At 40.8% G+C, this 17,425-nt stretch overlaps 1 protein-coding gene across 8 annotated transcripts in view; it reads right to left on the minus strand.

The window, feature by feature from the left end:
• The window catches only part of Fam120b (family with sequence similarity 120 member B), a 64,494-nt gene that overhangs the window by 38,179 nt on the left and 8,890 nt on the right, over positions 1-17,425 (minus strand). For 7 of the 8 annotated variants that reach the window (XM_074069912.1, XM_074069878.1, XM_020186077.2 and 4 more), the window contains exons 3-4: positions 16,709-16,889; positions 2,843-2,944 (exon numbers count right to left, since the gene is read on the minus strand). In XM_074069912.1, coding sequence (XP_073926013.1) covers positions 2,843-2,944; positions 16,709-16,889 — 283 coding nt within the window. The remainder of the gene's footprint in view (positions 1-2,842; positions 2,945-16,708; positions 16,890-17,425) is intronic. The other variant, XM_074069900.1, reaches the window with a different exon arrangement.

The raw sequence follows: 17,425 nt of genomic DNA on the forward strand, positions 1-17,425 counted from the left end.
TGATTATTACGCTCCACTCCATTCTGATCTATAATTTTTGAGACAGGTCTCTCTATGCAACCAGGCTGGCTTAGAACTCATGATCCTCCACCTCTTGAGCACTAGGGTTACTAGCATGAACCACCATGCTCAGCTTCCCTTCCTAATTTTTAAGGAGTCTATTATATTTTTTGGAACTTCTTGTCTTCTTTCCACTTTGTTGAGAAGTATCTATTGAAAAGAACTTCTTTCTTAGTTCTACCATTCAAGAAAGCAAAACAGTAAATCACATGGGCTGTGAGAAAGAAGTCTAAAAAGAATAGAAGAGACTCACTGAATGGATAGGCAATGGAAACTACCTCCGAAGAACAAGAAAAACCAAGAAACACTCAACTCTGAGCAGCACTGCTGTCATCTGACATGGATACAAGTGGCTCCAAGGTTGCAACAAAGCACCTCCCAGGCTTTCCTGACTGAGGGAGTAGAGGTCAGTCTGTAGGATCCCACTATTTGTATCCTGCCCTTTGTTAAGTGAGAATTCCTGTGACAGGAAACTGGATGTTCTTCTGGCCACTTTGGTTTAAAATCATTTGCCAATTTTCCTCATATCCATGAGAAATTTAAAAAACATTTAAATTTTAAAATCTTTCCCTTTTATCTATCATTAAAATAAGTACAAACAAAACTGGGTGTGGTGGCTCACATCTGTAATCCCAGGTACTTGGGAGATGTGGGTAGGATCGTGGTTTGTTCAAAGTCTGCCCCCGACAAAAGGGAGACTCTATTCGAAAAGCAGCTAAAGCAAAAAGAGCTGGAGGCATGGCTTGTGCCTTAGCAAGCACAAGGCCCTGAGTTCAAACCTGAGTAACACCAGAGAGAGAGAGAGGCAGACAGACAGAGAGAGACAGAGAAAGTAAGTAAGCAAATTAAGTTCAAAGTCCTTCACCTAAACACTGGCCACAAAGTTCACAGTCTATTTAGCTTGCAAGCCATGCCCTTGATGGCAGGGAGACTGGCAGTAGTCCACAGTACTGCATGCACATCAGCTTTATAGCCCAAAGTGCCAAGAAGAATGTTTTCAAGAGTCCCATGAGGCTGATCCTTACATGACTCTTAAGAGTTTATTAAAACATGACACAGAGTGATTTTTAAGATTAATTCATGGTACAGTGAATAGTCAGTCTTCTTTTTAATTCAAACAATGAAGAGAACTAATAATCTGCTTAGCAGTACTTTTGGAGAGGTACTGTAAGACAGAAATTACACATATAACATGTCCACATGTAGCACACAGCCTGACTGCTGAACATACCTGACCCTCCTCCCCTGTACTATCCACACGTAAGACACAGCCCAAGTGCTAGACACTATTGATCCTCCTTCCCTATAACTGTCTACACATAGGACATAGTCCAAATGCTGGACACTCCTGACCCTCCTCCCTTGTAGTATCCACACATAAGATACAAGTGCTGGACACTCTTGATCCTCCTCCCCTATAGCTGTCCACATGTAGGACTAGCCAGAGTAAAGGGACTTCTCACCTGGTTCAGATATTGAGAACTTGCAGGGGAGAAAGGGTGCTCTTTTGATTTACTTCATGTAATTTTTGGTGAACTTTGTTTTTCCCTCCCTCTTATTCCAAGAAGCCAGCCATGAAAACTTATTTTATTTTTAATAAACCTCTTATTTTGCTTTTCTACTTCTACTGCTCATCAAAATATATTTCTGAAGGGTTGGTTCAAGCAAGTATGTAGAACCCAATCTTGTAAAATTCCGTGTTTACTGACTGACACGACGTGTGAGGCAGGGCTCAAGGCAACAGTGGCCTCTGACCACAACCACCCAATCTGCTCTGGGCCTTGAGTGCCAGGAGGAGGAGAAGAAGAGCCACATAGGAGACTGATCCAGGATAGGTCCATGTGTTAAGGTGACTTTTGTCACTATGACAAATACTTGAGAGAAACAGTTTGAAGAAGGAAAGATTTCAGTTCACGGTGTTAAAAGGTTTCAGTCCATGGTCAGCTGGCTCTGCTGTTTCGGGCCCTGTGGTGAGGTGGAATGTCATGACAGTGAGCATGTGGTAAAGTTGCTCTCTTTGCTCATGGGGGGCCAAGAAGCAGAGACCAGAGAAGGGCCACAAGATATGGCCCCTCACAGGCATGCCCAGAGTGACAACCCTTCCTTACCTAGGCCCTATCTCCTAAGTCATACCACCTCCCTCCCAGTAAAGCCATCAAATTATGACTCCATCAATAAATTAATCCACTAATTAGGTCAGAACTTTCAGGATACAATTATTGAAAAAAAAAAAACAAGTTTCTAACATAAGAGCTTTTGGAGGGACAGCTCATATCCAACAGTCTGCTACAGTGTCCTGTCTGCTACTGTTTAGCACCTTACTAGACAGACACATTCATGTTGGGCCAAGGGTTAAAATGAAAATCAGTTTACATGCAGTTCTGAAAACAGACATTTGCACAACAGATCCATTCTTTCTTCTTCTTCTTTTTCGGTGGTATTGGGGTTTTAACTCAGTGGCTTGCACTTGCTAAGCAGGCACTCTACCACTGGAGGTGGAATCACACCTCCAGTCCTTTTTGCTTTGGTTATTTTTAAGATAGGCTACAATCCTTCTATTTATGTTCCCACCTAGGTGGAGTGACAGGTATGCGCCACCATGTCAAGGTTTTATTAGTTGAGATGGGGTCTGCTAACTTTTTGTCCAGGCTGGCCTCAAACTATGATCCTCCTGATCTCCACCTCCCAAGAAGCTAGGATTATAGGTGTGAGCCACCATGCCTGGCTTAGATCCAATTTTGAGAATAACATACTATAAAAAATAGATCAAGGCTGTCCATACCTGGAACGGTCATCTGCAAAGGCCTTACAAGGTCCGGGTGCCTCAGCGGGTTCCCAGGGTACACAAACCACTCCTTGACAACTGGGCCAGTGCCAGCTCCATCTGAAGATAGACAGTAGGTCAGTAGGTACGACACTCATGTGGTCCGTGAGTGCTTGTTTGCACCCAGAGTATATCCTCTCACCCAGGGGACTAGAGTGACTGTGATCAACAACAGCTGCTGCCTACTTCCAGTCTGATGGTGACCCACTCGTTCCAGTAAGAGCCAAAACTGTAGAACCAGCCGACAGATGCTACTATGTCTGCCTGCCTCCTTCCATTCTGTTCCCCACTAATGCAGAAAATATTTACAGAAAACTGCTGGAATATGATAGAGTACATTTTGGTCTTGAACTCACTATTTTAATCCACTATCAAAACTGTTACACTATACAATTTAAAAACTGGTAGCAATAACATAGAACAAAGTTTCTATGTTGGATGAATAATTGCTATAAACAACTCAGTTTGACATGAATTTTTTATTCATCAAAGCAATGTGAAATTTTTTATTCAACATTCTCACTCAGTCTGTCTTGAAGCTGTCAAATGGCAGCATAAGAGATGCTTTAAACTGCTTTTTGCTAAGAAATGACTCCTTACTTGGGCCCACAATTAACTAAATGGCAGGAGAAAAACTTAGCAGAGCTACTGAAGCAAAGGCCGTCATGTTGTATCTGTCTTTGTTGTAAGCCTTTCTCTTTGCAGTCACTCTGAAATCATCTTGGACTCCAGGAAGAAGAGAACTGATAACATCTTCACAAGGGAAAGAAACTATCCCTTAATGGTAGACTTTCTTCAGGATAGATCACCCACCAGGTGACAATGACTGTGGATAATAACTTCTCCTGAATCCACAACCACATTTGTGACTGTTTCAATGTGTACCTCTTTCCCTCTGCCCCCAGTTCTCTATTTAAGCCTACAGCTTATGTCTGTATCCTGAAGATAGCTAAAGATGGGCTGAGTGCTTACTTTACCTCATCCTATGGTATGTCTGGGCCGTTTAATAAATCTTTCTATGCTCTTCACCACTGCCATCTTTTTTTGGAGTATGGGGGCAAGTGGTTGGACCTAAGATACGGAAGCCCAGGAGTTTGGATCTGTGGTCTAAAACTCCCAATTTCACCAGCAGCTGCCACTTTCTCTATGGCCACTGGTCCAATGTCCCTGTTGGAAAACCTGTCTTCATTTCTGGCCCCAATCCTCAGAGACCTTTCTATAACCACTGGTCCTTCATCTGGGCTCCTTTGTGCTCAAGCCCCCCGGACTTAAGCTATTGCTTCTCTCCTGCCTTCAGACAGTAGCAGTTTTGCCCTGCTCGCTCACTCAGTCCCCTAGTATGGCTTCAGTCCATACTGCTCCACTGAGACAATGCTGCCAGCGCCACTGATGATCTCCTACTTATGAGACCCAGTGGGTCCTGTTTGTCCTCACATTCCTGCATTCCTTGCATCTGGTCCATGCCTGTCTCTAGCTCTTCCCCACCTGGTCTTCTTTCCTCTGTGAAGATGCTCTCTTCCTACCCATTCAAAACACTGGCATTCCTTGGGTCTGGTCCTGCCCTAGTGCACACCCACAGCCCTCTACCCAGGGCTCCAAGCCTATCATTAGCCCATGCCTCCTTGAAGTTCAGACACAAGTTTGAGGAACAGGCCACCTGCTGGTCCTCACTGGTTCCCATGGGAAACATATTATCCTGCACCTCTTGGAACCTGTGCAGCTTTACAAGTAGTTATCATCCCCACATTACACAACTACTCCAGAAAAAGCTGGAGAGGTAAACACCACTGCATAGCTAGTCAGCACAACACCTGGGACAAGCCTGGAGTCTCTCTAGGACCCCATCTCACCACTACCCCACTCTTCCTAGAGTGCCAACAGTGTCAACAAGCCCAAGACAAACTGACTATCTTCCCTCCATGTGTCATTCCTTATCCTATTCTCTGTCTCAACAGTGGACTTCCAGATCCTAGGCACTCACTCCTTGTCTCAGCAGCTCCCAAAATACTCAAACCACAGTCTCCTAAGCTATGCCTTTCCCTCAAAAGCACACTCTCAGAAGGAACCTTTAGGCCTGGAAAGAGAACTCTGCCTGCAACTCACTCCTCCACACTGGTGCCTGCCTAGCTGTTTCTTGCTGAAACGAGTCAGAACAGGCTCTTACAACTCCTGTCTGTAGTCTCTCAACTCCAACCAGGGCCATTTCTACTGTAAATGAAGGGAGGCCTTTTAGGTTTTGCTTTTTTTAAAATGAAAATCAGGCTGCTGCCCAATAAAGATCCCTCAACACTACCCAAGACCCTCAAATACAAGTGCAGACCCCAGCCCACCTGATGCTTGCCTTGCTGCAGCAACTCTCAGGTGGGCTGCAGCAAAGTTGCAGAGGTTGTGTGGAAGCACACATGGGGCCTGTTCCCAGAGTTTCTGTCTGGGCTGGAGGTCCCATCTCTAAGCTGTTCCCAGACCATGAGATACTGCTGGGGATGTTAGATGCAGTTAGACATAGCAATGAGCCAAGGAGAAACAGAGTGTTCAGTCCATGCCTAGCAACATACTGATCTTGAGTGCTAAGACAATCAGCTACACAGGAGTTACATATCTTCCCATCCAGTTACAGAAAAGAATGTAAAGGCTGCCAAAGCACACTACCAGCTCCAGCTCAAACCAGCTGGAGTGACCAAGAGTTACTTTGGGGTCAGTAACGTCATTTTAATCTTATCATAACTGCAGTTATTCTCTCCCCTGACCCTCATGGGCTTTTCATAGATGGTTGTGGGTAATCACATGCATAGAATGATTTTTTTGTTATATAATGAGGGAGACGTCAATCACAGGAAGAAGACATGCCCTTAGAGGTAGAGAAGAGGGAGGGATTCAAACAAAGCTCCCCCCTTACACCAATTATAAAGGCTGGAACTTCCAAAGGTTAGATGTCAAGGGTGTAATTCCACTTCTCTTAATAAATACTGCTCTTGCTTTTGCTTGAATTCTTCTCTTGTGGAAATGCAAAAATTGAGGACTCTAATAAAAAATTCTAGGAACTGAGAATACTTCATGCACCAGCCAGGCTGCAGATCCTCAGGGTCTTCAAACTCATGCCTCTACTTGCCTCCCCATTTAAAACATACCCTGCTGCCCTGCCTGCCACCTCCCTTGATCTTCATTTGATTAACTCCTACTCTCCCTTTAATTTCAGCTCAGAGATCAGAGATCACCTGGTGGACAATGCCTTTCCACCCCTCACCCACTGCAGTGCTCTGGCTGAGTACTGCAAGTTCCTTCCTACATGCAGCCTACTACCCACCCTAACTATGACCTCCCGACAGCAAAGACTTGCCATGCTTTAGCAGAGGATAAACCAGATGCTCATGAACTGAGTTTAATGAACACGTTCAACTCAACATCAATTTCACACTAAAAGAAAACCTGAGAAAGAGTCCTATAGATTAAAAGAGAAAGAAAAACACTGCCCACTTACTATGTAATCCTCTTGTGGAGGATTCTGCCACATTAAAAAGACAGCCTGAGTGGACAATGTCCTAAACTGCTACGGCTTTCACTGACTCACTGGAGAAGACATTGCTAACTGTCTCAGGAAATCACCAAAATTAAAAGTATGCTGGTCAGAATTCAGTACTGACAGCCATGCATTATACAGAGGTTTGCACAGGAAAAACTGGTTTTCATATATAAGATTGACTAGACAAAGGATAAAAGATGAATTATACCTGTTGACATGGTTTTTCATTGTCTAAATGACATTCCATCTGAAATTGTGGTAAATTATGAAGGACACAGGAAAAGAAATGAGAAATAAGCAGGAAGGGATATTAAAAACTTCATCTTTCCCTGGCACCAGTGGCTCACGCCTAAAATCCTAGCTACTCAGGAGGCAGAGATCAGGAGAAGCACAGTATAAAGCCATCTCCAGGCAAATAGTTCCCAAGACCCTCTCTTGAAAACACCCAACACCAAAAAGGGCTGGTGGAGTGGCTCAAGCAATAGAGTGCCTACCTAACAACTATGAAGCCCTGAATTCAAACCCTGAGTCAAACCCCCAGTACCATGACCAAAACCAAAATATCAAAAAAAAAAGAAAAGAAAGAAACCCTTCATATTCTCTGTGGGGCAATTTAAATCACAACCAGGGTCCTACAGACTGTGCTCCAAACTCACCTTTGTCATTCATTGTGCAACAGGCCTTCAGTGGCTTTGTTTCCCTCTATCCAAAGTGCAGCATACAGTGGCATCTGCAAAGAGTAAGTCTAATCTGGACAATGTCTTTATCTGACCTAACTCCTTCAGATGCATCCTTAGGAATTTTTGGACCTCTGGCCCAGGTAATGGCTCGCTAAGATGCAGCTGCACCTCCCACTGCCTTTCAAAAGCAGGCTGAGACCTGCTTAGAGTAAGAATTCTATTGGAAAATCTAAAATGTAGCCCATTCTCTGAGGCACCTCATCATTCTGAAACTCTGTCAGAAATGTTTGCCATAGTTTGGTTTGTCTGAATTAAAAATGAAATAATCTTTTATACATTGAGAAAAAGAAGACATAGCCTGGCATTCATTAAGAGAAGGTTGCTTTTGCCACAGGAACTTTTCCTGTGCTGGGATGAATTCAAAGGTGAAAGAAATACTGTGTCTCTGCGATAGAACACCTTCATGCTGGCCATTTTACAGGCAAACAGACAACAACATCAAGCTTGTTATTTTGATATTCCCAAAAAGCAGATATACCTTTCAACTATGAAAAATCTTTTTTTTTTTTAACCATATCTTGTTTTTCCTGGGAGTAAAACTGTGGAACTATTTATATTTCTGATGTCTTGCCTAAAAACTATGCCTGGACCACATGCACACACACATTCCCAAATGGTGCTCAACCTCCTCTCATAGGCAAAGGGGACAGACTGGGAGGATTCCAGGGTAGGGGTGGGGCTGGCACTGGGGAGGGGCAAAAGGAATGAGGAGAAGCAACGTTAATTTAACCTCTTCATCACTGGGATGTCCAATTTAATGATTATCATCCAGTCTTTTAAGAAAATATATTTGTCCTTATGGTTCTATAATACTTTTATATTACAGGCTTAATCTGTAATTGTGTGTGGCCTTAGTTCTTATATTCTTATTTTTTTTGTATATATTTGAAAAATCCACCTTTAAGTAGATCTTTAGGACTCTGAGGAGCTGATGAACCAATGGACAAAGTCTGTACTCAGAAACTGATGACTGTTCTTGTTACATGCTACCAACAACTCCAAAGTTTCCCTGCATCTTTAGAATGTCTGCTGGGCAGAAATGAGGAGAATGAAAATGACAAAGGACTAACCAACTGTTCAAGGCTGCCAGCATGTGTGGGCTTCCCCATGACTTGTGAGACTTAGAGAACATATCTGCCTTTTGATCTTTTCAAGTCTCTTCTACATCCTGAAATGCACAAGGTTTCATAAAGTGATTTAAGCTATGATGACATTAGGAAGACAAAAAAACAGAGTTAGAATCAGAGGCAAGACTGGGTATGAAGCCAAGAATGGGCAGATGGCTGTGGGTGCTGGCAACAACATCAGATCATATGAATACCACATATTCAACTATACAAAGTACATACACAGTAATACCAACCTACACACCCTAAAGAGGTTCCCTCTGGGACCATCACAGAAGCTGGCTCAGCAGGTCAGGATCCAACAGGCACCTACAATGAGAAGCTCTAAGTACCAGCACACTAGCCTGCTACTTCAGACCTTGGAATTCAGGCCTCAAGTGCCAAAATGCCATGCAAATATGAGACAGGCTTATACCATGTGGTCAGGATTTTACGTGAGTGGGCTCCATTCAGCTAGCCAGACTGACATAGATAGAGATAGCCATTCACCAAGTCTTTCTCTTACCTGGAGAGAATTCAACTACCAGAGTGACCCTTTTCTAAGGAATGCCCTACTAAATGCAAACACACCTGAAGAGACAATATTTCAAACATATATTCAAAACATATACACTGATCTCTTGATTCACACCAAGAAATCTGTTAGGTATAGCAAAATGACCTCCATCTAGCTCAGCTCTCAGCCCCAGTGAGGACAAGGGACTCAGACAAATGAGCACATGAATAAGCATGCAAGTACCACTGTGGTAAGTCTCAGAATTAAAGGCATCACATGCTTAGAGAGCTGACTTTTGGAGGAGTTAGTTTTAAGGACTTGAAGGATAAAAAGAATTGATCAGGTCCATGCCTAAAGATCAGAAGACTGGCCTAACCAAGAAAAACAGATTTTATATTTGCCAACTGGAAACAACTTTTCAGGCATTGCCAAATGAGTGAGATAGCTCTGGTATATAGGATTCCAAGGTGTGGAGGCTGGCAGAGAACAGGAACCTCAGAGAGGGAGGAAAGATTTCATCACAACTCCTGTGTTAGGGCAGATGCTACAAAGATGACACAGAGCTTTAATGAAGAGTCAAGAGTAGCAGGTCAGGGGAACACAGGCTGTGATACAAAGTGGAAAGAGTGGGGGAAGCTCCTTTATGATACAGCTGAAAAATAATGTAGGACAAGAAAACAAAAATAGGAATTAAGAGATGAAGAAGCAGAATATCACTCTAAGAAGTTTGACATTCAACTCATGGCAGTTCCAGTAAGAGAAAATAGATCATGAGAACAAATGTGCTAAACATGAAGGATTAAGAGTACCTCCAAACTACCCCGAAGATAAAAAGGAACACAAGGCACCTTGCAGTTGAATTCATCAGCATTGTGGTACTAGAAGACAAGGCAGCTAAGAATGGTAGTGCTGCCAGTCATCAGCAACACATGAACTAGATGAGCAGTTGAAACAACTGTTCTCACTGCTGGACATTGGGCAGTGTCAGCCTATGATCCCAGAGGGAAGAGAAACAATGCTAAACCACCCCAACTTCCCTCCAGAGGCACTTTCCAGAATGCAGCCTCACAACAAACAGTGATTTAGTTGTCACACCTGGGATATGTAGAGCCAAGTACCCTTGCAAATGGCTGAAGACAAGGCTGTCCCTTTATCAGGCAGTATCAGCTACAGGAGCTGACCAACCATTGGAGCTTATATGGAGCCTAATGACAGCAGTGTTCCCATCATCTAGTAATCAAGGAGCTCAGGTGACAGTCCAATAAAGCCATGACTGAAGAACAGGGTGGTGTTAGCTCTGCAGAAGTGACAGCAGACTAACCCTGAGATTAAAGTTTAGAGGTGAGGCTTGAGAAAGGACCAGGAAAATTAAGTGCTGAAAGAATAAGTTTTAACATTCTTCACAGCACCTAAAAGTTCCAGCAAACCACCAAAAAATACTAGATGTAAGAGTAAGCAAATATATGGGCCCTTTATAAGAAGTCAATAAACAGTCCAGAGGCAGACATGAAAGGGATTCAGACAGAAAAAAATCCTTGATGAAATAAAGCTCAACTTCTTTCAAACATGACAGAAAATTCAAACCCACACATCCAAGAAGCTCAAGAGACGCACAGGGAGACAGGGAACTTACAGAGCTTTAGCTCTTCATCAAACTGCTGAAAACCAATGATGAGAAAAATCCTACAGACAGCTGAGGGAAAAAGGCATATGACATATAGGAACAACAGTAAGAAGAATCACTGTCACCATGAGAAACATGCAAGCCAGAAAACATAATGATACCTTTAAACTGATGAACAAAAAACATGCCTAAAATTCCATATCCAGCAAAACACTACCTCAAAGATGGAGATGCATTAAAGACATTTTCAGGACAAAAAAAACCTCAGGAAATCTCAGACTCACAGTAAGAAATATCAAAGCAAGTTCTCTTGATAAAGAAGGAAGATATGAGTTGGAATTCACACAAAGAAATGACAAACAGTGGAAATGCCAAATACAAAAGACTCACTCTCACTTATTAATTTCTTTAAAAAAAACAATTCAGTGCTTAAAATAGGCATTGTCACTACTTCCCATGAGCCAAACTGGCCTGCCTGCTTTTCATAGTCTGAAAACCAATAAAGCTCTTCATAATTTTAAATGGTCGGGAGAAAAAAGAATGTTTTATGACTGAGGAGTATCACATAAAATTCAAATCTTGCTGTAAGGGAAAACTAAAGATCTGCTGGTGTAATCTCAGTCATCTATCTACACTGCCTATGGCTACTCTTACACTACAACAGCAGAGCTGAGTGGTGTTACAGAGATTGTGGGGGCCTCAAAACCTAAAATATTTATTATCGTCTGGTCCTTCACAGAAAAAGCTTTGCCAACCCCTGGTTTAAACTAAAAACATCAACCATGTATTATGGGTTTAAAGCATGGTTACACACTACAGTAGTCTTGAAATGAATGGAGACATTGAGATGGAGGCCCATAGTAGCTGCAGGGGATGAGGAGGAAGAGTTGGCCCGGAAGGGCAATAGCAACTAGCTCTGCATCTTGGTTGTAGAGGTGCTTACAGAGGGCAAGACAGAACTACACACCCATGCATGCACAAGTATGTGTTCAAAAGTGAGTAAAGTCTGCAGCCTAGTTAATCTTACTGTACCAGTGTCCATTTCCTAGTTTTGATGTTACACAACAGTCACTGAAGTCATCTTTGGGGGAAGCTGGGTAAAAGTCCAAGGAAATCTATGTACTATCTCTTTGTGTAAGTCTATATTTCAAGCTGAAGTTTTCAAAAAATATTCAGGAGACACAAAACCAAAGTAAAGCTGTCGGGAGGCTTTTACTTTATGCATCTGTTAACACACTATTATTCCAAGGTAAGTTGCATGTTAAAGATATATACTGTAAACTCTAGGGTGACCACACAAACAAAAAAAAGGACAAATCTAAAAACCTAAATGAGGCTATAAAACAAGATCATAAAAATCATTCAATGAATCCTAAAGAAGTCAAAAAAACAAAATGGAAGACAAACCCAAGAATGTCCACAATTACATTAAATGTAAATGGTCTAAGCATTCCAATTAAAAGACAGAGGTACTGAGTCAGGTATGGTAGCTGTAATTACAGCACTTAGGAGGCTGAGGCAAGAGGATTGTGAGTTTGAGGCCACACTGGGTGACACAGCAAGATTCTGTCTCAAAAAGAAAAAAAAAAACTCACAGAACTATTAAAAATATTTTTTAAAGATGACATGTTTCTATACCTAAGACCATAGAAACTCCACCAAAAAAACTATTAGAAATAATAAACTCTTTTGGCAAAGTAGCAGGATACAAAATTAATAGAAATCAGTAGCCTTCCTATAATGAACAGACTGAGAAAGAAATCAGGGAAACAATCCCATTTATAATAGCCTCAAAAAAAAGAAAAGAAAAGAAAAGTACTATGGAATGAATTTAACAAAGGAAACAAAAGACCTTTACAATAAAAACTATAAACCACTGAAGAAACAAACTGAAGAAGACCTCAGAAGATGGAAAGATCTCTAATACTCATGTATTGGTAGAATCAACACTGTGAAGATGGCCACACTACCAAAAGCAATTTATATGTTCAATGCAATCCCTATCAAAATCCCAATGGCATTCTTCACAGAAATAGAAAGATCAATCCTAAAATTATATGGAAACACAAAAGACCTAGAACAGCCAAAGCAATTCTGAGTAAAAAGTCCAATGCTGGAGGTATCACAATTCCTAACTTCAACTATACTACAGAGCCATAACAATAAAAACAGCATGGTATTGGCACAAAAACAGATATGAAGACCAACAGAACAGAACAGAAGACCCAGCTATAAAGCCATGCAGATACAGCCAACTGATCTTCAATAAAGGAGCCCAAAACACACAATGGAAAAAAGACAGCCTCTTCAACAAATGTTTCTGGGAAAACTGGATATCTGCATGCAGAAAACTGAAATTAGAATCCTATCTCTCACCCTGTATCAATATCAACTCAAAGTTGATCAAAGACCTTAACATAAGGCCTGAAACTTTGAAACAACTACAGGAAGCAGTAGGAAATACACTGGAAAATATAGGTATAGGGAGTGACTTCCTAAATAGAACTCAAAAGGCTTAGCATCTAAGAGAAAGAATGAACAAATGGGACTACATTAAACTAAAAAGCTTCTGCACAGCAAAGGAAATAGTCTCTAGACTTAAGAGACTGCCCACAGAATGGGAGAAAATCTTTGCCAGCTCTTCATCTGGTAAGGGACTAATATACAAAATCTACAGGGAACTCAAAAAACTCAACTCCCAAAGAATCAATATCCCAATGAAGAAATGGGCATATAAACTAAACAGGGAATTCTCAAAGGAAGAGATACAAATGGCCAATGAATAACTAAGGAATATTCAACTTCCCTGACTAAAAAAGAGATGTAAATCAAAACTGCACTAAGATTTTATCTCACCCTGATTAGAATGACCATATTCAAGAAAAACAACAAATGCTGGTGAGGATGCAGTGAAACAGGAACTCTTATACACTGTTGGTGGGAATGCAAATTAGTACAACCATTATCTAAAGCTGTATGGAGATTCCTCAAAAAGCTAAAAACAGAACTGCCATACGATCCAGTGATACCACTCGTGGGCATCTATCCAAAGAATGTAAGTCAGGATATAACAGAGACACCTGTACACTGATGCTCATCGCAGAACTATCCACAATGGCCAAGCTATGGAAACAACTCAGAAGCCCTACAACTGATGAATGGATCAAGAAAACGTGGTATATACACACAATGGAGTTTTACTCAGCCACAAGGAATAATGACAATATGTGGTTTGATGGTAAATGGATGCAATTGGAGGACATCAGGTTAAGTGAAGTAAGCCAGGTTCAGAAACACAAAGGCCTCATGTTTTCTCTCATACGTGGAAGACAGAGCCAAAAGATAAACATATCCACTAAAACAAACATGACTATACACAAACTCATACATAGAACATGTCTGTAACAGTGGAACTACTCTGTGGAACTCGGGGAGGGGGGAGAGGAAAGGAGAAGGAGCATTAATAATATCATAAAACACAGTATCTGTGAAGGCAGAGGAAATAAGGATATATATTGAAAACTGTCAAAAATGGGGGGTTGGAGGTAAACGGGTAAGGGAGAGAAATGAAAGGGGTTGAATGGACTAAAGTAAAGTATACTCACGACAGGGATACACTGAAAAACTCCTTTGAACATGGACTTAGCTATTAATAACAAAGACAAGATTGTAAAATAGGTATTGGGGGGACACTAATGGGAAAGGAGGGTGAATGAAGGAGATTAAGGTGAGGGAATATAGTTGATGGACTTCATATACTTATACAAAATAGAACAAAGAAACTTCTTACAACAGTTTTAAGTGGGGCAGGGACGGAGTTGAGGGAGAGAAAACAGTAGGGGTGATCTAACCAATGTACAATATAAGCCTATATGGAATTGTCACAATGAATCCCCTGTACAACAAACATATCCTAATAAAAAAATTAATGGAAAAAAAGGAAGATTGTTAGGCCGAATATGCAGTTTAAAGAGATATACTTTAAATACTAAGAAATAGCTTTAAAGAAAAACAATAGGAAAAAAGATGGACCACATAAACATTAATCGCTAGAAACATAAGTACATATATTAATATCAAAGTCAACTTCAGGAGAAGGACTATTTCAGATTTTTAAATGTTTGTTTATTTTTTGGTGGTACTGGGATTTGAACTCAGGACTTCATGCTTGCTAGGCAGGTATCTATTGTTTGAGCCCAGATTTTTTAAAAAGGGAAATTTTGTAACTTTCCATTTTTACTATACTCAATTCATTACAAAATAACCACCCTCAATAAATATGCTCCAAACAACAGAACTTTAAAATACTTGACACAATCAGCAACAGAACTGAAGAAATAAACAGACAAATTCCCAGTAATAGACGGACACTTTAATGTCTTCTCTCAACAGCTAAGAATGAGCCATACAGGCACTACTGATAGAACACAATATCCAACAATGAGAAGACATACAATCTTAGCATATGGCATAAACTAAGATAAGAAGATACTGGAGCATACTTCATAAATAAAAAACCAACAGCAACATCTTATTTTCATATCCTCATCATGTAAACTTCATGTACAAAGCCAAAAAGTTGAAGGGGGAAAAAGGAATTCAAGATCAATTATGAAGACAAGTTCAATTTGAGTAATTTTCCCTCTTTATGTGGTTATCTAATAAAGTTTTCTGTATGACTATAAATAAATTACATCAGCAAAGTATGAAATTTATATGAAGTTTATATGGCTTAATCTCATTAAATGAAATATAATTCCAAGTAAATATTATTCTATAATGTAAAATTTGTTTCATGAGGAAGATACCTTTTTGGTGGTACTAGGGTTTGAACTCAGGGTCTCACATTTTGCTAGGCAGGTGCTCTACCACTTGAATCATTCTGCCAGCCTAAGGGATATACTTTTTTTAAAAAAAATTATTAGTTAATGTGTAATCACTCAAATTAAGAAAGAACATGGGCAGAAAATCCTCATAAGAAAAATAGGAAAAAATATTTAAACAGTATTTAGCTCCAGAGTTTATTATGCAGGTTCTTTCATTTCTGTGTTTAAACCACATCTTGAACATCTTTGTGTCTTCTTCCTTAGGTTACATGGGTGTCTGCAGTGCATGTAGGGAGAGGCAGCACATGCTGAGTAGTGCTAGAAGTCTACTGAACCCTGGACTCTAAGAATGTACTACTACCAAAAGAATACTGTCTTTTTAATCTATGTTCATATCACCATTTTAAGATTATGTAAATGTTTACTTTCTGAAATAGTAGACCAACATTGTTAATAACTGATGTTTGAAATAATGGTACTCAGGCAAATAATGGTCTTCAGACAGCCTTTACCCAGCATCCTACTTTCTCCCTCCTATCATAGTCACAGTGTGCTATCATCAAAGCCCTCCAATCAGACCATAAAGCTTCTGTCTAAAATGCAAGACCATAAAGTTCCTTAGGATGAACAAGGTCTAACCTAAGATGTAAACTACATGCATTACAATTCACTGGTGTGTAATATGAAGTGCTCTTCTATGCTCTTAACTGTTGGAGACCATGTGATGTAATGAATATCAGAAGTTCATGAACTTGTGGCCAGATTACTTAGAAGACTGAGTATCTGGTTATGGGATGTGATACTGCAGACAATGTCCTCCCAGCATTGTTCTAAGAACCATGAATTCCTTGCACGCATGATTGTTTCAGCATTCAACAGTGTTACATGCTGTTTTTCAGAGCACAGAAATTTAAAAATATATCCTGTTTTGCCCGGAAGTTAACTATTAAACCACATGTGCTTCGTGATCAATAGCTATACACAGCAACTCAATAAATACGGAGGGAGTTGAGCACTCGGAGTCTGAGTCCTTTCTCAGAACCCCAGCCTTCCCCCTTCCTTCCAAATTTCAACTTGAAATTTCTTTTTAATGCGCACACCATCCCTCTTCTCTCTAGGTCCATGGCACTTAACTCCAAACTATTCCTAACAGTGAGTTAAGAGGCCCTAGTTAACTTTATACCTGGTGTTGAAAGTCTTCTCATTTTTACTGCTCTGGACATTGATGGTTCTCTCCTACTCTTTTTGCTAAGTAGGCAATGGGAACAGACTCTGATCAACTGCTTGCTAATTAAGATGTAGATCTCTTGTGGCATTAACCCTTAATTTTTTGCAGATGTGAGTGGCATTCTTAACTGTAGATTTTACAGAAAAACAAAACCTGCTTAATTGTCTGCTTGACCTGAAAGAAAGCACTCTACTTCATCTGGAAGTTTCCCAGAATTCAACTCCAAGCAGAACTACTGCTATAAAAGACCAAGCAGCTCTCACCTTTACAGTCTCCCAGTAGGAGTGAGTACACCCGCTGTCGGACAGGACGGTAGATGAAGGCCTGGCTGGGCAGGGCTTGGTCCAGCTCATCCTCCAGGGTATTGCTGCACTCAATCTCCCTGCCGCTCATGATGTTGTACACCAGGTAGCTTTCTGCATGGACGTGATGAGTCCTAGCAACCTGAAACTCAAATAGGTTTCTTGAAAACACACAGTGAAACAAAACCTGCTTCAAACAGAAAGTTGACAGTGTTCATCATAGGCCAGTTTTGCTAAAGCACTTACAAATGAGTAACTGCCATTCAAACTCTTGACACTGAGTGGCATTTGTGCTTTCTTTCCTTTGGACTACCAGGTTCAAATCCATTTATATTACCTTTCCTCCTCCTGCCTCCAACTGTCTACCAATCATCATATTTCTGTAGTATCTCATTTCCTCATCTACTCAAGACCTCCTAAGTGACTCTCACAAGAGTCACTGCAAAAGACTCCTAACTGGGCCCTCTTTCCAACCCATCCTTCACATCACTGCCATGTTGTCTTCTTAGAAAAAGTTTCCCTACTTCCCTCCTCAGGACATCTGAATAACAAAGTCTTCATCATACTTTTGGCCCCACTATGACACCTCAGTGTCCTTTGTCTCCTTTTATGCCATTTTGTCCTCATAGAAATTATCGGTCTCCAGGCTCAGAACATCTTCGTCATTTCTCACCAACA

This window comes from Castor canadensis, chromosome 1 (genome assembly GCF_047511655.1).
Source record: "Castor canadensis chromosome 1, mCasCan1.hap1v2, whole genome shotgun sequence".
Classification (NCBI taxonomy): Eukaryota; Metazoa; Chordata; class Mammalia; order Rodentia; family Castoridae; genus Castor; species Castor canadensis.